We start from the raw sequence: 25,247 nt of genomic DNA on the forward strand, positions 1-25,247 counted from the left end.
TGAATGGATAAAGAAGATGTGGCACATATATACAATGGAATATTACTCAGCCATAAAAAGAAATGAAATTGAGTTATTTGTAGTGAGGTGGATGGACCTAGAGTCTGTCATACAGAGGGAAGTAAGTCAGAAAGAGAAAAACAAATACCGTATGCTAACACATATATATGGAATCTAAAAAAAAAAAAGGGTCACAAAGAACCTAGGGGCAGGACAGGAATAAAAATGCAGACCTACTAGAGAATGGACTTGAGGATACGGGGAGGGGGAAGGGTAACCTGGGACAAAGTGAGAGAGTGGCATGGACATATATACACTACCAAATGTAAAACCGATAGCTAGTGGGAAGCAGCTACATAGCACAGGGAGATCAGCTCAGTGCTTTGTGACCACCTAGAGGGGTGGGATAGGGAGGGTGGGAGGGAGGGAGATGCAAGAGGGAAGAGATATGGGGATATATGTATACGTAGAGCGAATTCACTTTGTTATAAAGCAGAAACTAACACACCATTGTAAAGCAATTATACTCCAATAAAGATGTTAAAAACATAAATAAATAAAATAAATAGAGTTTGCATGTGAACCGCCCCCACCAAAAGTGGCTGGTGAAAAAGCCACATTTCCCAGACTTTCTTGCAACTAGGGATTGCCATGTGACATACTTCAAGCCAATGACATTTCTGAGTTGGGCTTCAGGAAAGTTCTTTAACAGGCAGAGAGACTTGGCTGGTGAATGTCTTTTGCCCTTTTCTCTTTCTTTTCCTGACCTCCTAAGATGCAGCTCTGGTGCTGGGAGGGAGCAGACATCTTGTGACCATAGGAAACAAGCAAATGCTAAGTTTGGTTGAAAGGAAAGTTACAGGGAGCCAGGGTTCCTACTGGGATCACAGGTCTGCTGTGCCCCCGCCCTCAGGCTGCCTTCTTCCAGACTTCTCCTTATGTGAGACACACAATTTTTCTCTAATTTGTTTAAGCTCCTGGGCTTTGTTTATTTGTTTCTGTACTTCAGAGCTGAATCCATGCCATATTTCACACAATTGTGGATTTTTCAGCTTATTCTAATTCAAACCATTTTTCTTTCACATGATTGAAATCTGTATTATTACATGCATACCAAAAAAAAAAACTGACACAAAAGAGCCAACATCAGGGCATCACTTGTAAAATCACTGACATTTAAAAATAAAGAAAGAATCCTTTGGGCATTTAAGCAAAACAGGTTTAAGTCACCTATAAGAGAAAATTTAAGATTGACTTAGACTAATAAACAACAACATTGAACACTAGAAGACAGTGGAACAATGCTTGCAAAGACCACAAACTATAAGAAAACAAAACAAAAACACCCAAGAATTTTACACTCACATCTTCAAGGAATTCATGGAAAAGACTCTGACAAGTACAGGTTTCTGGTAACTGACTATACTGCTGAACTGAATGAATAAGCATTTTCAGAACTCTAATGGAAAACTGATGAACTCATAAAAGTGCTCACAAAAGATCAAGATGAAAAAAAAAATTAATTACATGGGACTGAGTGAACTGATGAGGATGATTATAAGTTTTGTGACTTTCTGTTTGAATTAAAAAAAAAATCCCACAAGGACTCAGAGGCAAAAAATGTACAAATCAATTTTCACTGCAGAGTAAATTTAGGAGCTGTTGCAGTGGAGGATTCCTGGACTGAATGTCAATATTACGACATAGTGTGAGTGTGTTTCGTGTTTGGTAACTGCAGTCATTGTTGCTTTTGTTGTGGTCATCCATTTACAATGCTTGGTGTCAGTCTATTATTCATCTCTTGTAAAAATAGAATACAGTGTGTGTGTGTGAAAAAAAAAATTGTTGAATTCCACCCATGAACTACGCTGAACATTTGCCTGGACTCCCCTGGTCCAGGCACTATGCTATTTGTATTCATTAAAACTGATTGCGGTCTTCTTCATATTTATCACCAGTTTGACTTCCACAGCTGAGGCTTACTCTGCTATCAGCAGGATTCCTTGGCTCCTTTGGAAGTTTTCAAAGTGAAAATCCAAGAACACAAATGAATTCTGGTAGCCAGAAGGCCTTAATTTAGTGTGTGGGTTCCAGTGAGATGAGAGGAACTGTATTTTAGGATTAAACAATTAGATAACCCTGAATTAAACTCGTGGTGTACTCATCACATTCTTTTCTTGGATTCAAGTGCAATGTAACTGTACTGGACGTGATCCAATTATGTCTTAAGTTCCCGATTGCCAAAGCTAACTGAATAATAAAAGCAATGTACCGCTCATATTTACAAAAGGTGTATAGAGCCAATGATCTTGGAAAGGGCATCTTACCTCTAATTGTGCATTATGGGCCATGTGGCCCCTACAAATCATAAAGAATAATCATTAAAATGCTAAAACTCGATTATGAGTTCAACAAAAGGTAGGGACTCTCCATTACATTTTATTAATATTGAAGGAGGACAAAGAGCATGAATGGGCACAGACTATAGCATCTTTTTTTTCTGGTCTGTTGTGTGGTTCCAACCTCAGGACACTTACTGTGATCACAAATGCCTGTAATCCCTTGCACATCTGAACAATTTCATTAAAGAGAAAGGTGTCCTGAAAAAAAAAAAAAAAAAGAATTTTACACTCAGCTAAAGTATTACACAGCTGTGAAGGCAACAGACCAACATTTCAAATATGTGATAATCCAGGAAATACAGCTGACTTTCTAAAAGAACAACAAAAGTCAAACTTCAGTCAGATAAGAGATTACTGATAAGATTCAGCAATTCTACTCCTGGGTATTTATCTGAAGGAAAGGAAAACACTAACTCAAAAAGACCTCCCCTCCATGTTCATACAGTACTATTTTTTTTCTTTTTCGGTACACGGGCCTTTCACTGTTGTGGCCTCTCCCGCTGCGGAGCACAGGCTCCGGACGCTCAGGCTCCGGACGCTCAGGCTCATCGGCCATGGCTCACGGGCCCAGCCGCTCCGCGGCATGTGGGATCTTCCCGGACCGGGGCACGAACCCGTGTCCCCTGCATCGGTAGGCAGACTTTCAACCACTGCGCCACCAGGGAAGCCCTATACAGTACTATTTACAATAGCCAAGATATGGAAACAACCTAAGTGTCCATCAATGGATGAATAAAGAAAATGTGGTGTATATACATAATGGAATATTATTAATCCATAAAACAGAAGGAAATCTTGCTATTTGCAACAACCTGGATAGACTTTGACAGCATTATGCGAAGTGAAATAAGTCAGACAGAGGAAGACAAGTATCGTATGGTCTCACATATATGCGGAACCCCACTCTCCATCCTTATGCGAGAGAGTTCTTTTCCCTTAATAAGGTACAACCTGTCACAGTCACACCCACACCTTCACATCTTGGGTCTTAAATGATGCCTGTGTCAGCTTCAGGTTCTTCCAGATTTCTTTTATAAGAACAAAAGACACTTTAAAAATTTTATTCACAGATTTTGCCTTTCAACTCAAAAGGCAAAAATGCATATATTTTTTTGAAACTTGTAAGGCAAAGCTCCCAATTCTCAACTGCTCAGACGTAGAGTCCTGTGGACTTCCATTCTTCTGGCTTTCTCTGGTTTCTATTCATTTATTCAAAAATACTGACTGAGAACCTTCTATGTGCCAGGCTCTGTGCAATGTGCAGGGGATGCCACAGAGAGCAAGAGCAAGCACGGCCTCTGCTCTCACGTATAGTCGGGAGAGAGGTTTCAATCAAATAAACATACCCTCCCAGACTTCAGACAACACTGCAAAGCTACAGTATTCAAAACAGACATATGAACCAATGGAACAGACTAGAGAGCACAGAAATAAACCCACACATCTGCAGTCAATTAATCTTCAACAAAGGAGCCAAGAATACATAATGGAGAAAAGACAGTCTCTTCAGCAAGCGGTGTGTGTTGGGGAAGCTGGACAGCCACATGGAAATCAATGAAGTTAGAACACACCCTCACACCATACACAAAAATAAACTCAAAATGGCTTAAAGACTTAAATGATACCACATAAACTTACATGATACCATAAAACTCCTAGAGGAGAACATAGGCAAGACATTCTCTGATATAAATCGTAGCAATGTTTTCTTAGGTCAGTCTCCCAAGGCAATAGAAATAAAAGCAAAAATAAACAAATGAGACCTAATCAAACTTAGAAGCTTTTGGTTTTTTGCACAGCAAAGGAAACCATAAACAGAATGAAAAGACAACTTACAGAATGGTTGAAAATATTTGTAAACAATGCAACTGACAAGGGCTTAATTTCCAAAATATACAAACAGCTCATATAACTCAATAACAAAAAAAACAAACAACCCAATCAAAAAATGGGCAGAAGACCTAAACAGACATTTCTCCAAAGAAGACATACAGATGGCCAAGAAGCACATGAAAAAATGCTCAACATCACTAATTATTAGAGAAATGCAAATCAAAACTACAATGAGGTATCACCTCACACCGATCAGAATGACCATCATCACAAAGTCTACAATAATAAATGCTGAAGAGGGTGTGGAAAAAAGGAAACCCTCCTACACTGTTGGTGGGAATGTAAATTGGTGCAGCCACTGTGGAAAACAGTATGGAGGTTCCTCAAAGAACAAAAAATAGAGTTACCATATGATCAGCAATCCCACTCCTGGGCATATATCCGGAGAAAACTGTAATTCAAAAAGATACATGCACCCCAATGTTCATAGCAGCACTATTTACAATAGTCAAGACATGGAAGCAATGTAAATGTCCATCAACAGGGAACTTCCCTGGTGGTCCAGTGGTAAAGAATCCACCTTCCAATGCAGGGAACAAGGGTTTGATCCCTGGTGGAGGAACTAAGATCCCACACGCCGTGGGGCAACTAAATCAGGGCACCACAACTATTGAGCTCGCGCGCCTCAACAAGAGAGCCCACGTGCTGCAAACTACAGAGTCCATGCTCTCTGGAGCCCGCGAGCCACAACTAGAGAAAGAACACCCGCATGCCACAACTAGACAGAAGCCTGCAGGCCGCAATGAAGACCCGACGCAGCCAAAAAAAAAAAAAAGTCAAGAAAGTAAATAATTTTTTTTTAAAAAAGTGTCCTCTTCACCTTTTAAAATAATAAATAAATAAAATAAATGTCCATTGACAGATGAATGGATAAAGAAGACGTGGTGTGTATATACAATGGAATATTACTCAGCCCCAGGAGGCTGATTCCTTTGGACCACGTCACCCCGGTGCCTTTGCCCTCCGGTTTCCTATTGGGACCTGCCAATGGGAGACACCTGCTGATCAAGGGGAGGAGATCCCCTCCTTGCTGAATCACCTTGGGCTGCTGTTTTCCTCCACCAAAGGCCTTCCTCCTACAACTAGGGCTACTTACTCCAGTTTCTGGCAATTTTTCCCTCTCTTTGCTCCTTCAAGCATATTGGCAACAAGGACTCCACTCTTGCTAGCCCAAGATGCTCCACCTCCCTTGTCGGCGTCCCATAATCCTCTCCATTCCTTTAGAAATGGTTCCTTTATTAAACTCTCCTCCATTCCCTCAATTTGAGAATGTCATCTGTCTCCTGCCCTGACTGATACAAATAGAAACTAATCTCCCAGAATTTACTAAAGTTACTCAATTATTTAATTTAAAAAGAAATGGCCTGACTGCACCGGCCCATTGTGTACCAAAGAAATAAGAGAAACATGTAGATGCATTATAATGAAAGATAAGAACATCAAATACAAAGAAAATTCTAAGAACTTTCCAAGTAAGAGCAAGTCGTGTACAAAGGAACAAGATTCAGATTGTTATTACAACAGTGACAATGAAGTAAAGTGTTGTAGAAAAGAATCTTGAACCGGGCGCCCGGAGCCAGGAGCCGGCCGTGGGGTCGCCACTAGGTGGCGCCACTGACACCCGCCGCAAAGGGGACCAATGGCGGTCGGCCCCCAAGGGGTCCCTCTGCAGAGGATGCCAGCCCCGCCGGAGAGAAGAGCGTCCTGGGAGACGCTGTCGGGGTCGCGGGAGGAGGACAGAGTTGTGACCCAACCCACGTCCAAGACCCCCAACCCCTTCGTGCTGGGTCCCTAAGCCCCGCCCCCGCCCACTGCAGCTGGCCCAGCAGCCCGGACAGCAGCCGGGACCCGAGCTCAACCCTCCCCCGACCGTCCTTAGGACCCTCCCTCCCCCGTGACTATCCCCTCCCCACGCCACTGCAATCCAGTAGCGGGTCGCGAGAAGGCGCTCACCCCGTCCTTCTGCCCCTCGGCGACCCCAGAGCCCTCCTTCCCCAGTCCAGCCCCACCCACCCTCGGGCTCGCCCCCTGGCCCGACCCTGACACAGTTCCCTGTCCCCAGCCCGCCGGAGCTCTCTTCCCCACCCGGGGGTCCCGCCGCCTGTCCCCGTGGCCTGAAGCTCCCCGCCCGCCACAGCCCAGCGCCCACTCGCAACCCTCCGGGTAGCCCACCGCCCATCCGGCCTCTCTCGGCTTCCGACATTTTAACACAACCGCCCTGTACTGACCCCTAGACCCCGGGTGGAGGCTCCAGGCAGCTCCCTTCAGGGGCCTGCAGGCTCCTCCAGGGACCGGCTGGGAAGAACCCAGGGAACAGATGAAGCGCTGGGCCCTGGACACCGCGACCGCCCTGCCCAAATGAAATTGCTCATATTTGCAAATAATATATCTGATAAATAGTTAATATCCAAAATATACAAAGAACTCATGCAACTCAACATCCATAAGACAAATAACCCAATTAAAAAACAGGCAGAAGACCTGAATAGACATTTTTCCAAAGAAGACATAGAGAAGGCCAACAGACACATGAAAAGACGCTCAACATCGCTAACCATCAGGGAAATGCAAATTGAAACCATAATGAACTACCGCCAATAACAAATGTTGGAGGATGTAGAGAAAAGGAAACCCACCGTGCACTGCTGTTGGTAATGTAAATTGGTGCAGCCACTATGGAAAACAGTATGGAGATTACTCAAAAAATTAAAAATAGAACTGCCATATGATACAGCAACTTAACTCCTGGGTATTTATCTGAAGAAAACAAAAACACTAATATGAAAAGGTATATGCACCCCAATGTTCCTGCAGCATTACTTACCCAAGATATGGAAGCAACCTAAGTGCCCATCAGTAGATGAATAAAGAAGATGTGGTATATATAAACAATGGAATATTACTCAGGCATAAAAAAAATGAAATCTTGCCATTTGTGGCAACGTGGGTGCATGTAGAGCATATTATGCTAAGTGAAATAAGCCAGAGAGAAACTAACACCATATGAACTCACTTATATGTGGAATATAAAAAATAAAACAAACAAAACAAATGAAAACAGACTCACAGAAACAGAAGAAATGGGTGGTTATCAGAGGGGAGAAGGTTGGGGATGAGGGCAAAAGAGGTACAGGGGATTAAGAAGTACAAATCTACAGTTATAAAATAAGTCATGGGGATGTAATACACAGCATAAGGAATATGTTCAGTAATATTGTAAGAATTTTGTATGAAGACAGATGGTTACTAGACTTATCATGGTGATCATTTCATAATGTATGCAAATGTCAAAACACTATGTGGTATATCTGAAACCAATGTAATATTGTATATCATCTATATTTCTATAAAAATAAATAAGTACAGGAGGATTGTGTAGGTTATATGCAAATACCTATGCCATTTTATATAAGAGATTTGAGCATCATAGAAATCTGGTATTCACATCCTCGAATAAAAAAGATCATCTACAGGGCTTCCCTGCTGGCGCAGTGGTTGAGAGTCCGCCTGCCGATGCAGGGGACACAGGTTCGTGCCCCGGTCCGGGAAGATCCCACATGCTGCAGAGCGGCTAGGCCCATGAGCCATGGCCGCTGAGCCTGCGCTCTGCAACGGGAAAGGCCACAGCAGTGAGAGGCCCGCAAAAAAAAAAAAAAAAAAAAAAACATGAGGATCAAAATAGACCCTGCTTACCTCCTGGGGCTGCTGGGAGAGTTAAGAACTATTTTAAAACATAACCTGAATGTGTTTTAATCAGGTATGGTAAGACACACATGCAAATAACTGTTATGAAGGAAGCAGTTTATGTTCACAAAACCATAAAAACAAGATGCCCAGCACTCCACGCAGGGCCATGCAGGGAGGCACCAGGGTCAGTCAGGAGGCAGAGGGAGGGAGGGGGAAACATGGGCAGGAGCCTTTGTTGTAGGTTCTGTGAGAAAGACAAGGCAAGGGAGAGCAGGCAGGTTTAGGATCAGCTGGTATGAATAATGTCTGCGGGCTCTGGGGATTAGGGGCTGTCCCTAGTTGCCTGGTACCTGGCCCTGGGATGAATATGGCAGAAGAACATGGGCCTCCTGGAGCATAAGAGCCAGATGGAGGAGGTGGTGGGGAGTGTGGGCTCTGGACTGGCTGGTTTGCATATGACAGGTGAGCTCCTGGGCACATCCATTGCTCTTCTAAGAACTGGCAGCCCTGGGAGGGGCAGTCTCTCCCCGGTCAGTGAGGCCCCAGATGTCAGAGCATCAAGAATACAGCAAATAAGAAAACATGGCCAACACGAGTGCAAAGCACCCGACACACAAGAAGCGGGAGATGTCATCCCTGCCTGTTTCAACTTTGTGGGGCCTGGGTCTCCCTCTACTTGCCTCACATAGTGAAGCAAGCTGAGAGTCTTCCCTTCCCAGCTGGACTCTAGTTCCTGGAGGGCTCACTGCACGCCTGCACCCAACCAGGGCAGGAGAAGCCTTCTCTGGGCCCCTCCCTGCCTGCAAAACAAGAGGAAGTAAACAGAGTGCTGATGTCAACAGAGGCCCGTGGACAGCCCATGGGAAAGAGCAGAGACCAAGACCTTGCCCTTCGTCCCTCCCCCTTCCCTGTGCTCTTTCTTTGCCTCATGTGTCCTGCCTCACCTCAGGGGCCACACTCACATCCCTCCTGCCTTTGTTTCCCCAGACCCTGAGAAGGGGCCAGCTGAATGAAGCACAATGAATGACTCCCCAGGATGGGCTGTGGAAGGAAGGGGAAGTGAGGGAGGTTAACGGGGGTGGTTGGTGGGGGAGGGGAAATCTTGGGTAAGCGCCAAGCTCACGAGGCAGACAGACCTGAGTGCGGTCCAAATCCAGACCTGGAGGGAACCAGAGTAAGTGAGGTCACCTCCCTGTGAACTTTGAAAGATGCTTGGGCTGAATTGGTGACAGGAGTTCATCCTCCCTTCCCCCAACAGGAATGGGAGAGTTTGGGACTCTCCATGACATTAAGGCTCTGGGCCTCAGTTTCTTCCTGGGAAAATTAACGTAAGGATACATCACCACAGAATGTTATAAAGCTGAAAATGAGAAAACGTAGGTTTAGGGCTTGACTCAGATAAGAGGGTTCCATGAAAGTGCAGAATCTGTCCTCTGAGGCCTATAAGTGCAGGCACATAGAGAAAGCCAGGACTACCTGGCTGGCCATGAGAGAACTGTGGAAAACATCTATTAGGATTGGGAAAAAAACTGAGAAAAGGAAAAAGGAAGTTCAAATCATGTCCTCCCACCCCCATGGTCCATTCTGTGAACCAATGCCAACGTCATCCTGGAGAGCGGGTGAGCAGAGCCTCCATCCCAGCCAGCCCTGGGGGGCCACCAAAGTTCCCAGCCCCCAATCTCTCACCCCGCCCACCACCAGTCACAGGCGGGCAGGGCCTCCATCAGAGAGGGTCCCAGGGACTGTCAGCTGGATGCCTCATGACTGCTCTGACCTTCATCCCCTCTGTCCAGGGAAGGCTCTGGATGAGCCAGGGTTGCACAGCTGCAGATGGAACCCCCTGAGAAGCGTTATTAAATACAGCCTCCGGGCTCACCCCGCAGGGCTCTGCACTCACAGGGTGAGGCCCAGAGATTCTGTGGTGCAGCCAGCAGGAAGCATCCAGAAGGAGCAGAAGGCTCTGTGGGCTCAGCAAGACTGGAGTTCAAGTCCTGGACCCGCCACCTCAGAGTCCTGGATGTGGGGCAGGGCGTGTCTGAGCCCCGGTGTCCTCCTTGTAGAGTGTGAGGACAGAGGGCCCTGCAGATCCAGTCCCGCATCTCTGGGTGGAGGTGTGGCCTCCAGAAGGCCCACCCTCTGGGTAGGTGGGAACCTGCACCCACCCTCACCTCACCTCAGGGAGGGTGTGAGACTGCACACAGGGAGCAGAGCAGGGCGGGAGGGGCCTGGTGGGCCTTGGTTCTGCCTGGGGATGAAGAGGGGCACTGCAGTGTCCCCTACCTGCAGAGAGAGAGACCACCAGCATGCTGGGTGCCCCTGGTGCCTGGGCTGGGGGCTGAGGCTTGACCACCAGCATCTCCCTCCTCCTCCTCTCTAAGGGGCTGTAGCTGGGCAGGGACTCAGGGCCGTGGACCTCTCCCTGAAGGAGCCTGAACTGGTCCTGCTGTCACCCCTTTCCCTGGGAGGAGAGAGACACTCAGAGAAGCAGAGAAAAGGAGAGAGAGACACACAGAGACACAGACTGACTCCTAAGGAGATGCCAAGCAGGTGGCAGAGGCAGGGAGCTGAGGGAGAGAGGAGAGGCCCCAGCTGGCCCAGGTCAGGACCAGCCCCTCAGTGTGCAGAGCGGGGCAGGGAGCCCTAGATCATTGTTCCCTTTGCACTGACCACAGAGAGGCCCTTTTGCAATATAGGAAAAGAAGCCAGATTGATAAAGGAAGTTCCAGTCACAGCAGGGGTGGGCGGGCTTGGGAAAGGCCCCTACCCTCCTCAGTCCTCAGAAGGAGCCTGGTCCTCGCTCTCCTGGTGCTGAGACTCCCCGCAGGCGGCCCCTCCACAGGACTCCCCTCTGGCCTTGAAGGCTCTGCTTGTCTTCTCATCCCGGGAGGAGGGCAAGGCCATGGGTCTGAGGATAGGGATAAGCAAAGTGGGAAAGAGGATGAAGCTAAGAACACCAAACACTTTTAGCTGGAGTTGTCTGTCACCGCAAGAGGCCAAGGGACCTAGGGCAGCATCTGGGTTGAAGGGGGAGGGATGGTGCTCCGCATGGCTTAGAGTTCCTAATGACAAGGGTGATACAGTAACAGGAAGTGATAATTTGGGGGGCAAGGAAAGGGTATAAGAAAAAATATACATTTGGAATTTTTACTTTTTTCTTTTTTTTTTTTTTTTGCCTCTCTACACTGTGTCACTAAATATATCTCTGCACGTTCACACATCCTCGTCCAGTAAAGCTTCAGGCCACCAGAATACACATTTTTTCCTCACTCGCATACATAACCCCTCACATCAGCATTGGTGCACTAGACTCTGTAAAAATTTTTCAGTCACACTTTGTTTTTAAACTTGAGTCAATATAAACCTTGTTCAAAATGTTATGAAAAAATGTACATGTTTATACAAGGCAGGTTGTGACAGGACACTGGGGTTCTTTCCCCGTGGGCAGCCCCAGGAGGAGAGGGCTGGAGTCTCACACATTTGTGTCTCTATCTCCTCCCACCACCCTTCCCACCCAATCCCCCAGGAACCAGCAGCGCCCTGCCCCCCTAGTGAGTGCACTCACACCCCTATTCCCTGGGGAAGAAGCTAGTTGACCTTTGCCATTTTCCCCACACCCCTGGAGGAGGGGGCCAGGATCAGCCAGGCCCTCTCCATTGTAATTGTTTGCCCCTCTGGGCCAGACCAAAGGGACGCTGCCCTGTACAGGTAGAGTCCAAGGAGGTGTCAGCTCATAACATAGCTATTCACGCCGTAAGTGGAATTCTTCATCGAGTCGTTGACTTCTCGACGGAATGCTGACAGATTCTGGGTGAACCTACAGAGAGGATGCATGTAGGTTGGGGGAGCAGGGTGGAAGGGAAAGATCTTTGCCTAAAATGTTTCTAGCAGACAAGTGGCTACTGAGAGGCAGAACGTATGAATCAGTTGTGTCTAAGGTCAGTTAATCTCAGTCTTAAGACTTTAAGGGAAAGTTGGGCTAGTTTTGCACCCCTTTCTACCTGACAACTTCATGGCAGGTCTCGAGATCTGGTCAAATCTGAGGCTCTGAGGATCACCTTGGGTTCATGGCAGCACAAAAGGAATCTCACTGACAGAGACGGGAAGTAACCCTCACGAAGTGAGAGCTGGGAGAGGATGAAGCTGTCTCATTTCTTAATGCCAAGAGACCTGTGCTGTCCAGTATGGCAGCCATTAGCCACATGTGGCTGTAGACCACCTGAATTGTGCTCAGTGCAACTGAGAAACTGAATCCAATTAAAAGAAATTTAAAATTCAGTTCCCCAATCGCACCTTAATTAAAATGCCATACTTTAAATTAATTAAAATTAAAGAAAATTTAAAAATCAATTTAGAAAAACCTGACGTTCAATTCAGTTATCGGACAACTTCTAAGTATGTTTGGAACAACTTGAGTATGGGAATCTAATTGCAACTGTAAGTTTTATGAAATCTAAATACAAATCAAGTATTTCCGATGAAAATGTAGCATATGGGGCTTCCCTGGTGGCGCAGTGGTTGAGAGTCCACCTGCCGATGCAGGGGACACGGGTTCGTGCCCCGGTCCGGGAAGATCCCACATGCCGCGGAGCGGCTGGGCCCGTGAGCCATGGCCGCTGAGCCTGCGCGTCCGGAGCCTGTGCTCCGCAACGGGAGAGGCCACAACAGTGAGAGGCCCGCGTACCGCAAAAAAAAAAAAAAAAAGAAAATGTAGCATATGAATTGAGATGCCCTGTTAAGTGTAAAATACACAGGATCTTGAAGACTTAGTACAATAAAAAGAATCTTAAAATTCTCAATTTAAAAATATTGATTACACACGGACACATTATTTTGGATACATGGGTTAAATAAAATACATTAAAATGAAAAAAAAAAAAAAAGAATCCGCCTGCCAATGCAGGGTACACAGTTACGAGCAGCCCTGGTCCAGGAAGATCCCACATGCTGCGGAGCAACTAAGCCTGTGCGCCACAACTACTGAAGCCCGCACGCCTAGGGCCCGTGCTCTGCAACAACAGAAACCACCATAATGAGAAGCCGGCGCACCACAACAAAGAGTAGCACCCGCTCGCCACAACTAGAGAAAGCCCGCGTGCAGCAATGAAGACCCAATGCAGCCAAAAATAAATAAATTAAAAAAAAAAACCACATTCTATCTACTTTAAATAAATAAATGCATTGATAATCTGTCAAATTTTAAAGGAATTATCAGAGGGCAAAATCTAAATGAAACTGGGAACTCAGAGAGTAATACACTAAAGACTGCTTTCCCCTTGAGGGCATTTGCCAAGCTCAAGAAACTTGCGATTTCGTGTTCAGGAAGCCAAGAGCAGGATACAGACCCCAAAGTCTTTGACAATGTGGTGAGTCTAATAGGAAATTGCCCGCTTGGCATAAAGTCAGGGTCTCAAAGTTCTACACCCTCATATTGTGTGACCTGGAGACCACCACGCCACACTCAAGCAGAGGATTTCGAAGAATTTGACTGTCTTGGACCTTCGTCCAGAACAGAGAAAACTCTTTCTGGAGAATTTATACCCATAAGCCAGCCCTTAGGCAGATGTGCAGTCCAAATTCACAGAACCATTGGTCCAAAAAATCTCAACCTGTGTTAATTTAACACACTCTAGGAAGTTATTAGCCTAAATTTTTGGCAGAAGCAAAAATTTTCTTTGGAGTAGTCCACTATCAGATGGGATTCTTCTATGCCTATTTGGTAACCTCTGAATTCAGTACCAAATTAATAGAAAACTCAATACCAGATTAATGAGCAAGGGATCTTATTTGGGTCACATTTAAATTAACCATAAGGTGTTGCTGTTAATAGGGGTAACTAACCCAGAGCCAAACATGCTTATGATTTAGATCCATTTACTGTTCCTTACAGTCTCTGTGGCCTTCAAACCAGCTTTCCCATTTGTTACTTTTTGGCCATCTTTCCAATTTCTTCTTTTAGTTTTTTGCTCTTGTTAGCAGCTTTGACTTGAATTTGTCATTCCAATATCTAATATTAAATTAACTGCTTTTAAAATTATTTTTCCCCAGCTTTAGTGAGGTAAAACTAACAAAAATTGTATATATTTAGGTTGTATAGCGTGATTTTTTTAAGGTGTACAACTTGATGGTTTAATATATGTATACATCGTGAAATGATTACCATGATCAAGCTAATTAACACATTCATCACCTCATATAGTTACCTTTTCTTGTGTATGTGGCAAGAACACCTACGATCCACTCACTCAGCAAATTTCAGGTATACAGTACAGTGCTGAGTATAATCACCGTGCTGTACATTAGATCCCCAGAACTTATAACTGAAAGTTTGTACCCTTTGATCAATATCTCCTCATTTCCCCCACTCCCCAGCCCTTGGCAACCATTTTATCCTCTGGTTCTATGAGTTCAACTTTTTAGATTCCACCTACAAGTGAGATCATACAGCATTTGCCTTTCTGTGTCTGGCTTATTTCCCTTAGAAAATGTCCTCCAGGTTCACCCATGCTGCCAAAAAATGGCAGGATTTTCTTTTTTAAGGCTGAATAATATTCCTCTGTGTGTGTGTATACATATATGTATCTCACATCTTCTTTATCCATTCATCCATTAATGAACACTTATGGTGTTTCCATATCTTGGCTATTGTGGATAATGCTACAGTGAACATGGGAGTACAGATATCTCTTTAACATACTGAGTTCATTTCATTTGGATACCCAGAAGTGGGGTTGGGATCATATGGTAATGGTAATTACCATGGTAATTCTATTTTTAATTTTTTGAGGAAACTCCATACTGTTTTCTATAATGGTTATACCAATTTACATTCTGACTAACAGTGAGTACACACAGGTTCCCTTTTCTCCTCAATCTCGCCATTACCTGTTATCTCTTATCTTTTTGATAATAGCCATCCTAAACAGGTGTGAAGTGGTATCTCATTGTGGTTCGGATTTGCATTTCCCTGATGATTAGTGATGCTGAGCACATTTTCATATACCTGTTGGCCATTTGTATGTCTTCTTTGGAAAAATGTCTATTCATGTCCTTTGACAATATTTAAATTGGGTTGCTTCTTTGCAATTGAGTTGTATGAATTCCTTATATATTTTAGACATTAACCAAGTATACAGTTTGCAAATATTTTCTCCCATTCTGTAGGTTACCTTTTCATTTTGTTTCCTTTGCTATGAAGAAGCTTTTTAGTTTGAGGTAGTCCCACTCGTTTTTGCATTTGCTGCCTTTGCTTTTGGTGTCATATCCAAAAAAATCACACCCAAGACCAATGTCAACGAGCTTTTTCCCTATGTTTTCCTCTAGGAGTCTATTGCTTCAGGTCTTACATTTAAGTCTTCAATCTGTTCTAAGTTAATTTCTGTGTATGGCATAAGGGTCTAATTTCATTCTTTCACATGTGGATAACTAGTTTTCCCAACAACTACATGGTAATTCACAAAATTGAATACTACGCATGTGAAAATGAATGAATTACAGCTACCCACAATAAATGGGTAAATCACCCCTCTTCTGGAGGTGAGCCTGGGTGCAGATGCAGAGTTTTCTGGTAAGGCGGCTTGAAGCTGAGATAGCTGGGACAATGGTCTTTGCTTTCTCTGTGAAGTAAGTGCTGCCCCCTTCCGGAAGTGAAGAGGGAATGATGTGATGTGATTGACAGGTGCTTTGGGCAATGGGAGAAGGCATAAAAATTGCATTTAAGAATGTATATAACAAAACACGGGAATTCCCTGGCAGACCAGTGGTTAGGACTTGGCAATTTCACTGTCGGGGCATGGGTTTGATCCCTGGTCTGGGAACTAAGATCCCACAAGATACATAGTGCAGCCAAAGGGGGGGAAAGAAAAGGAATGTATATAACAAAACAGAAACAGACTCACAGATATAGAGAACAAAGTAGTGGTTATCAGTGAGGGAAGGGAAGGGGGAAGGGGCAAAATAGGGGTATGGGATTAAGAGATCCAAACTGCTATGTATAAAATAAATAAGCAACAAGGATGTATTGTACAGCACAGAGAAATACAGCCACTTGTAATAACTTTAAATGGAGTACAATCTATAAAAATATTGAATCACTATGTTGTATACCTGAAACTAATATAATATTATAAATCAACTATACTTCAATTTAAAAAATCAAAAAATAAAAATAGAACCTAGGATAACCACCCCACCTCCCAAAAAAGGGGAACTTTTAGCATCACCAATTTGTGCACTAACCCATTGTGGTATGTTGCAACAGAAAAAAATGGCCACAAATTCTTTGCAGCTCCTTCTATCAAGATGGAGAGGTTATTTCCTCATCCCTGAATCTGGGCTGGCCTGCTTTGGTCAACAGAATGTGATGTAAGTGATATTCTGCAATTTCTGAGCCTAGACCTCAAGTGGCCTTGCAGCTTCTGCTCTCAAGGGGCACAGTGGGGAGAGGACATTTCCAGAAATAATGACCAACACAAGGTATCACCTAATGCTAAGTCAACAATATAGAGAAGGCATAGCTAGAGTTTAAAATAAGGTTGGCAAATTCAGGGGAGGTTTTCTGTAGGAGGTGAGAGAGCTGAGCCTGGGTGTTTGAGATGGTGGAGAAAAGCGAGAGGATGGGGAGTGGAGGGGGAGCGGGCTCAAAGGCCCGCAGGAGAGGAGGGTGTGGGTGTCTGAAAGGCAGTGGGCAGTCACCCAAACTGGAGCGGAGAGCTGTTCTTGGAGAGCACTGGGCAAGAAAGCCCGGGTTATTCTGCAGCCAATGTCTGCCAATGACTTGTGAGTAGAGGAAGCTGATCATATAGGTCCAGTTTTCCTAAGAGTTTTCACAAAAAAGAAGTTTGAAAGAAACAGTCACTCTCGGCCCAACCTCCTAATATCTTAAGCACTTTTTCCCTCTGTTGTCAGCCCTCTCCCCATGCTGTTGTCCTCACTCCCTGCCTCTAAGGGATCATTTCCATCAGTGTTTGTATCCATTCACAACTCATCTTGAAAACAGCTGTAAACACAGTCAGAACAGCTTAGGCACGAAAGGAGTTGATTAGCCCATGTGACTGATGAGTTAGCACAGATCTGGCTTCCCGTGCTCACACCTGTCATCTGGTCTGTTTCTCTTCACTGCCCACTTCTGCCCCCTACCGTTCAGCTTCATTCTCTCATTCTCAGTCCCTCTTTGGTGGCCCCAGCAGCAGCGGGCTCTTCCAACAAGGGGGCAAGATGACCCATCCTCCCATGTCAGTCTTGCAGGAAAGAACAAGACTTTTTCCCTTAGCTCCAGCAAAACCCCTAAGATTACTAAGACTGGACTAGCGTAGGTGACCCATCCATCCTAGAGACAATCAGTGTGGCCAAAGGGATGTGTTGCTCTGGGTGACCAGCCCTGAGTCAAGGGCAGGATATCCATGTTCTAGAAAGTAAGTCAAGACTGGAACTTTTATCTGTATAACTTGAGAGTGTACAGCTCTAAATAACCCATCCCCTCCTCTCTCGTCCTCCGTGCAGCCCTGAAGCCAGTGGATATACACACCACGTATCAGTTGGGTTCTCTGACGACCATGGACACTGCTCGGGGCATAGTGCGGCACTGGAACGCACAGCTGGCCCCTGCGCTCCCTCCACACACCAGTGGCCTCATTACAATTGGTGGCCCATGAAGTGGGGGGGGCCTGGCTGGGGGCCCCCACACCATGGTGGTGCCTGGGCACCCACTTCACTACCTTTCTTCTGTCCATCTTTATGCAACGACTGGCAGGGATCTGGGCAGCCGTGGCTGCACTGCTGGCCGGGGAGCCCTGAACCCTAGTGGTCATCGAACTGGCCAACACCGGCTACAAGTCCATGTACAGCAGCAACTGGTTCACCCTCCAGGTGAACGCGCTCCTCTGCGCTGCCTTTGCTGACCATGTGGCCTTCGTGGACGCCTGGGAAATGACCTCCAGCCTGGCCTTGCGTGACAGCATCCAACCGGAGAGGCTCATCGTCCACAACAAGGTGGACTTCCTCCTTTCTTTCCTCTTCCCAACCTGAGTGCTTCTGTCCATCCTGGGGCTGTGTGAACGGAAGGCCCAAGCTCAGGAACCCAGCTGTGAAGAGGACCACAGCCACAATAGGACTTCTGGGATAAGGGCAGGTGCCATCAAGCTCTCTCACCTGGAAGACCGCAATGGCTTTCGATCTAGTCCAGCCCATTCTATTGTTGCCCCACTCCAACCCCTTCTCCACTCAGAACAAGAGTGGTTATTTTAAAACATAAATGAAACCAGGTCAACGGCCTGGTCTTTTGTATCAGTATAAAGCCAAAGCCTTCTATCTCAGGACAAATCCAAACCCCTAACCATGGTTACCAAGGCCTTGCAAGATGTCGCTGCCCAACTCTGTAGGCTCATTTATTACCACTCTTCCCCCGCTCTCTGCAACCCAATCCCAAGGTCCTCTTGCTGCTCAAGTAGGTCAAGCCTGCCTCGGGACCTTTATACCTGCTGTTCCAGTGCCTGGAATGCCCCTCTCCCAGACCTCCATGTGGCCAGCTTTTTCTCATTCAGTTCTGTCATCAAACATCACCTCGGAGGCTTTTCCTGACCACTCTCCCACCCCAGTACTCTATACCCTTCTCACCCTGCTTTTTTTGCATATCAGTAACCAGGACCCGTATTTATTTGGTTTACTAGTATTATTATTTACCTGTCTCCTTGAGTTTGTCTGGCTTGCTCACTGCTGTATCCCCGCGACCTCGAGCCGTGCTTGAGACAGTGCAGGTGTGTTAAGCAGCATTCATTGAACGAATTAATAACTTAAAGTCAGATGACTAGAATACCTGTCTGCGCTGCACCTTCTCTCAGCAAGATGCTTCCTCTGAGAAACAGGCGATATATCGCCGAAGTGTCTCCTTGTTGCACTTGCTGGATTATATCTGCATGATTATCACTATGAATGCTTCACATTTACATTTAGGGCAGTATGACCTTTTTTCTTTTTTATCGGAGAATAGTTGAAGGGCAGTATGATTTTCAATGCAGTTTCTACTTTTATTTTGGAAGACTCTCCCAAGAACATTCTGCCATTTTACTAATGAAGCCCGAGAGGTGGCACACAGCTGAGCCAGTCCTTGGTCCTAGTGATACTGGTGACAGCTGTGGCAAAAGTACTCTGTCCTCGCTGGAAAACTGGCCTCCTGCGAGGGCTGGAAGTGACAACCCATGACTCCTCTCTGACACATCCTCTCGTGTCCTGGACGTCAGTTTCTTGTCTGGGGGTGGGGGGCTGGGGTCCCTGAAAGGAATTCAGTCAAGACTGGGGTTTATCGGTGCACCGTGGGCTCCTTGTCTCCGATCACGAGATCTGGCCGGCTGTTCCCCAGACCCTCTGTCTCTGGCGCCGAGGCTTCCCTGATCACCCTAAAGGGGGCTCCGTGACCAGGCACGACCACGTCGGCAGTGGCTAGGACCCTCTTCCGGCTGTGCTCCTGGGACACCGGGTCTTCGCTCAGCGCCCGCCACGAGTCCTCGTCCCCATCGCGTTCAAACACATCGCCCACTACCATGACGGTACCCAGGGCCGTGCCAGCCACCACCACGCTCACGTCCCGCTGGCCACCATGGCCGGGCGTGGCCCACACCTCGAGTCCCGGCCCCAACCGCAGAGGCTGCTCCTCAGCCAGCCCGTGGGGGAGGTAGCGGCCCCCGGGGAGGCAAAAGTCGTGCGAGACCAGCAGGGCCGCCGCGGGAAACAGCCCCAGGTTCCCGATGTGGTCCGAGTGTCCGTGGGTCCCCACCACCAGAGTCACATCTCCCGGGGCCACGCCCTGCCCCGCCAGGGCCCCCAAGAGTGCCTCTCGAGCCCAGGGCCCCGCGGTGTCCACGAGGATGGGGCCACGGGCCGCCTCCTCCAGGGCGGTCTTCGCCTCGTAGACCTCGGGCGGGGGCTCTCGGTGGCCGGAGGCCGGGCCCCAGGCCTGGGGCAGAACAAGGGTCACGGAGCCGTCGGCGCGCACAGCGTCGCCGACCCCCTCGGGCTCCGCGTAGCCCTGCAGCAGAACCACCACAGAAAAGGCGTCGCCGGGCACCCGCAGAGGAGGCTCCCCGCGCAGCGGCTCGGTGCGCACTACACCGCTCATGGCCGGAGAGGGACGGGCGGGGGAAAGGAAGTGGGGCCTTCGGCGACTGTCCGCTACCTTCGGGTTTCCACACTCGCCCAGCCTCCGCGGAGTGAATCTCAGTTCCTTGCCACCCCTCTCAGACCCTTAAGTTGGCATCGCCCAACTGAACTTCGGCGAGAATGCACTCGTCCCTCAGCGTCTTCGGCCACCACCCCGCTCGCGTGTGAGGTCCTCAACCGCCACCCTCCGGAGATAACCTTGTTATTTTCTTCATTCTAACTGGAGCCGCTCTCTACCTTGGACCTAGTTTTATCTCCTCTTAGGTCTTGCCTCACTCTGAGGACAGAAGTGACACGGGAGAAGTGCGTGGGAGTTTGTCCTCTGCGAGCTCCCGTCACCCAAGTATGGCGGCCCAGGCGTCGCCGCGCACGTAACTTAATTCCGTCGCGTTTTCAGGCATGCGCGGACCGCGGCTGCGCAGTCCCAAGCCCGAACAGCGACCTGTTCCGTGCCACCCTCCTTGGGCTGCAAAACTACAAAGCACCGTTAGCTTTTAACAGGACGGCGACCAACAGCCCTATTCACAGGGCGCTGCCGTACCGGCCAGCTAAGATGTGTGCACGGCAGTTGTTTGAAATTTGGGGCCCAGCTGATATTTTAAAAAAAGTTTACTAGCGTTATAGAAAATTTGGCGCCTTTGATATTACGTGGTGGCCCTGCAGTGAAATTAATATGAAGTAGACCAAGTGTCTACCCCACCTAACTTATCAATATTACCCCGTCCCCATCCAGTGTCCCCTTCCCGTTCACAGACTGTTGGCATGTAGCCTCCTAGACGCCGGCAGCGTGTATAGGTCGTAGAGAGAATGTCCATTCAGCTTCTTTGTTGTGAGTCTAAAAACAGACCCTCGAGGGGCAAAGTGACTTTGCCAGGGTCCACTGCTTCTAAGCCATGTTGACCTCTGGGTCCGGTGGGGAGTAGCAGACATATTTAAATATCTCAATACTGTCACCACACACACCTGACAAGGGGATAAATGGCAGGTGGAGGACTCATCTGTCGGTGCCGGCTTTCCACCTACTCTCCCACCTTTTCTCCCCAATAGCCCATGCCATGCTGCACCACCAGGATCCTGCCTGAGACTACACGGGAGAGAAGAGCTACAAGCTCTAGGGTGGGGTCACTCACACATACACACACTCTGAAAGCTGTGGGGCAGGGAGCGCTCAGACTTCAGAGGGTTCTTCTCCAAGACCCCGTCCCTCCTGGGGGCTCAAGCAAAGGGTCAGAGTTCCTCTGGGTCATGCTTGGGGGGTGGCCCTGGTGTGTTAGTCACCTCCTCCTCCTCCTCTTCTGTCTTCTCTTGCCCATCTGTGATCTTCTCCTTATCCAGTCCAAGTTTCCTGTAGACATGCCTAGGTTGGGTGATAGAAAACAATTTAGATATTGGTCCTGGGGAGAGGGAAAGGTTGTGACCTGGCAAGAAAGGGGCCAGCCGCCAGCTTACCAGTTTCAGTAGCTCGGAGCACATGACCTTCACAGAGAAATGCTGTAGGGGCTGCTCCTGATGGTGGAAATACCAGTCTCCCACGACGTCTTCAAACTCCTCCAGCATCGTCTCACACTGATCAGGTGGAAAGGTCAGAAGGGTATCTGCTCTGCTGGCCTCTGCAGACCCTCCTCTCTGGTCTTCACTCCCTGTCTCCCCACCCCACTTCGGAAAGGCCAGGGAACCAGGAGGTTAAACTATTGGCCTATTAGATGTGTGATCCTCATTCATTCAACAGACATTTACCAGCACCTGCGCTGCCAAAGTAAGTTATTATACTCTGAGTCTCAGTTCCTTGCCTGTAAAATGGGAAGTGGTAATAGTACCTACCACGTCAGGTTGTTGTGAGGGTAAAATGAGGCAGCAGCTGAAAGTTTGTGGCCCAAATCGGGCACACAGTAGGTGCTCAGTAAGTGGCAGTATATATCACTAGCCTCCATTATTACTTCTTGATATGCTCCTGGGCCCACTTCAGTCAATGGCAGAGTCCCTGCTCTGCTCAAAGATGGACCTCCTTAGGATCTAGCTCCCCTCTCAGGTTCCCTTCTCACCTTCCTGGGCAGTGCAGTATCCTATCCTACCTGCTTCTTGAGGAACGTGACCTCCACGCTGGGCTCATCCCACAGCTCCAAAGGGATCCCCAGATCCACCTTCACCCCCTTCTGCACCAGGCCTTTCAGCGTTGCCATGGTCTGACTCTGCCCCTGAGAGATGGGAATTTGAGATCAGCCCAGGCCACTGCCCTGCCTCCTCCCCTTTTTGCCATATCAGCTTTGTCAACTACTGGAGACCCCGGTGAGTTCCATAGAGATGAGATGAGGGAGTCTACGATGGGGAGGGGACACTCCAGAGCTGCGGGGAGCTGGGCAGACATCGTGAGGACCTCAGGGGGTACAGGTTGTAGTTTCTGAGAGATGGAATCCTGCCCCGGAGAAGAGTCTGACCTTGGCATATCTCAGTGAGCCCTTGCGCTCGGCATGAACACTGTAGTCCAGAATCCGCTCACATAAATTCTCCAAGGCCTCTTCCAGCCTTGTCTCTCTGTGGGAAGAGGGGAAACAAAGACTCCCTGGATGCTGTGGGCGCTCCCAGGGCTCCTTCAGGGATTGGAAGGTGGAAGAACACCAAGAAGAACTCACGAAACACTGTAAGGGATGTGTCTCTTCCTCTTGCCTGTGTCCAGCACCTGCCCCAGCTCCAGCACCTCTCGAGATCGGCCAGTGCGACTCAGCTCGTCCTGTAGCTCCAGGCTCAGCAGTTTACATACTAGATATCCAAGGGGACGTGAAAGACAAACAAACAAAGCAGCAACTCATTCGGCAGATAAGCAAAGGCAGCAGAGCACAATGGTTATGAGTGCAGGCTCTGGAGCCAGCCTGGTAAGGCTGGAATCCTGACTCAGCCACTTAGTAGCTGGGTGACGATCCTGCTGTGCCTTGGTTTCTTCACCTCTAAAATGAAGATAACAATAGTACCTCCCTCACAGGGGTGTGGTGAGGATTAAATCAATCAATCTATGTAAAGCCCCGAGAATAGTGCCTGGCACGTGGTGAGCACTGCCTAAGTGTTTGCTGTTTTCTGCAGTTATTTGTTGAGCCCCTTCTGGATGCACAATAGCAATACAGAGAGTAATAAGACCCATGATCTATCCACAGGACATTGCCAATGTCTCTGGGGATAGATAAAAAGGTGGTGAAAATATTGTGTAATGGACTCTATCAAGAGACTTAATCTCACTAGGAAATGCAAAATTCATTCAATGGTCATTCATGGACTTCCTACTAGCCTACGATTTTCTCAAGGATGAGCATTGTGTCTCTTCCACCACTGTCTTTCCAGCACCAGTGGGTCCCAAGAAAAGGACAGGCCTATACAGAAGTGCCAAGCAAACTAAACACAGGGGCAAGGAGCGAAAGTGTCCCAAATGTGCCTATGGCACTATGCTAAGGATACACAGGGAGACACAGGTACTCTCCTTCCCTCCAATGCAGTGGGAGGTGACAGATAAGGAAGGAGGTTTCCAAAGGAGGTGACATTTAAACTGGGTCTTGAAGAACCAAATACAGAAGGGCAAGGATCATTCCAGGCAAAGGAAAAAAACAATGTGCAAAGGCAGAGAGGTGTGAGAGGATGAGGCAGGCTCAGTGACCACTGAGAGGTTCAGTATGGCTGAAGCATGGGCACTTTGGGGATGGGAGGTGGGGTATGGAAATGTAAGAAAGATGGAGGCCAGACCACAAACACTTGGATGCTCTGCCAAAAACGTTGGCTGTAGTCTAATCACAGCAGGAGGCCTGAAGAGGTGTTAAAGCAAGGACGTACACAATTGAGTCTGTGTTTAGAAAAACTGACAGGTGTAGGGGGTTAAGAGTAGGGACACAAATGAAAGGAGAGGAGAGATGAGGACCAAGTCAGGAGGAACATTGCTACTGAAATGCAGCGTGGAGTGAGGCGAAGGGGAAAAGAATCCAGGAAGAAATTAAAGCCAGGGAGGCAACAAACCAGGGGACCAGGGCACTCTGAAGTGCCCCCTCCTAGATGGGCCCCATAGGTGATACAGTCACAGAAGATGCTGCTCACGGTAAAGTCCATACAGTGCACACCCTCTGCAAAACCTCACAATTATGGGGAACCTCTCCCAGTTGTGTGGCCTCCTCTTTCTTTTATGAGCTTCAAAGGCTGACGTACTCACTCCCAAACCCCTCAGGGGGGCGTGGGGCCTATAATTTGGGAGCGTCTCCGCTGGGGTGGAGCAGAGGATGTCCACAGGTAATGAGCCTGACACCTCACTCCTGCAGTCTCTTCAGATTTAAGTCTGGTGGCATGGAGGAGACACACACACACACACACACACACACACACACACACACGATGCTCAGTAAAGTGGTCGGTCCTGGGCCGATAGTCTCTGCACTACAATTCCCACAAACCATTGGGAGGCCCAAACCAGCAAGAAAAAGCGGGCTCCCTCTGAATGTCTCATGGGAATTGTAGTGCCATAGTTTTGGGGTAGCGCTATGCGTTCCCTCCGTTGACCCCATTCGAATTCCACCAGGCTCCATCAGAACCTCCCTCAGGTCCTGAAGGAGGTCAGGTGACCCACCCATCACGGTTCATTTGGTCTGGCCCAGAAGGAGGTAGGGCAGAGGGATGCGAATAGGGGCTACTCCCTTTAGATACCTTCGCATTTGCTGGGCAAGCGTTCTGTGTCATCGTCCTCCTCCTTCGGCGTCCCAGACACAGTCAAAATGAAAAGCAACATTCCCAACCGCACAGGTCCCATGACCAAGTGCCGTCCACAGCCAACCACCTCCTGCCTTCAAACCAACTTCGGTCAGGCAGCGGGCCCTTTAAATCCCAAGGCTGTCGGCTGCAACTTTAACCCAGCCTGGCAAGTGAAGCGCAAGCGCAGTGCCGGCTCGAAGGGGGCGGGGCTTCGCGGCGCTGCGGGCTTCCCCGCCTGGTTTTGTGGCGCCTCCCAAAGGTCCTGGCTGCCGAGTAGTGAAGGAATAAACTGAAGTAATTACAGCAAGAGGGTGTGCTCCTTACACGTAGGCACAGAGACAGAATTTTTATATAATTTCAGGCCGTGAGCCTAGGGGGCTTATTCCGGCTCGTGGAAGT

The 25,247-nt window shown here is 47.9% G+C and overlaps 3 protein-coding genes across 4 annotated transcripts in view; all 3 read right to left on the minus strand.

Moving 5' to 3' along the window:
* Nucleotides 1–18,795, minus strand: part of LAMTOR4 (late endosomal/lysosomal adaptor, MAPK and MTOR activator 4) — a 67,498-nt gene extending 48,703 nt beyond the window's left edge. Inside the window, exons 1-2 of the mRNA XM_032605191.1 lie at nucleotides 18,660–18,795; nucleotides 2,538–2,600 (exon numbers count right to left, since the gene is read on the minus strand). Of these exons, the coding sequence (XP_032461082.1) occupies nucleotides 2,538–2,570 (33 nt within the window). The 5' untranslated portion in view covers nucleotides 2,571–2,600; nucleotides 18,660–18,795. The remainder of the gene's footprint in view (nucleotides 1–2,537; nucleotides 2,601–18,659) is intronic.
* Nucleotides 18,796–18,992: 197 nt separating this feature from the next.
* MBLAC1 (metallo-beta-lactamase domain containing 1) lies at nucleotides 18,993–21,183 on the minus strand. The gene has a single exon (XM_032605188.1). The coding sequence runs from the start codon at nucleotides 20,089–20,091 to the stop codon at nucleotides 19,276–19,278; it is 816 nt and encodes a 271-aa protein (XP_032461079.1). The 5' UTR covers nucleotides 20,092–21,183; the 3' UTR covers nucleotides 18,993–19,275.
* Nucleotides 21,044–25,021, minus strand: CNPY4 (canopy FGF signaling regulator 4). Of its 2 annotated transcripts, XM_032605189.1 has the most exons (6): nucleotides 24,804–25,018; nucleotides 22,763–22,889; nucleotides 22,568–22,664; nucleotides 22,205–22,327; nucleotides 21,582–21,698; nucleotides 21,048–21,488 (listed from the first exon to the last, which is right to left on the minus strand). In XM_032605189.1, exons 1-6 carry the CDS (start codon nucleotides 24,904–24,906, stop codon nucleotides 21,360–21,362), a joined length of 696 nt encoding a protein of 231 aa, XP_032461080.1. In that variant the 5' UTR covers nucleotides 24,907–25,018; the 3' UTR covers nucleotides 21,048–21,359. The 2 variants fall into 2 exon arrangements, with proteins under 2 accessions (XP_032461081.1, XP_032461080.1); XM_032605190.1 differs by lacking the exon at nucleotides 22,205–22,327 and having other exon boundaries at nucleotides 21,044–21,488; nucleotides 24,804–25,021.
* Between the last annotated feature and the right edge of the window lie 226 nt (nucleotides 25,022–25,247).

This window comes from Phocoena sinus, chromosome 15 (genome assembly GCF_008692025.1).
Source record: "Phocoena sinus isolate mPhoSin1 chromosome 15, mPhoSin1.pri, whole genome shotgun sequence".
In the NCBI taxonomy this organism is placed as follows: domain Eukaryota; kingdom Metazoa; phylum Chordata; class Mammalia; order Artiodactyla; family Phocoenidae; genus Phocoena; species Phocoena sinus.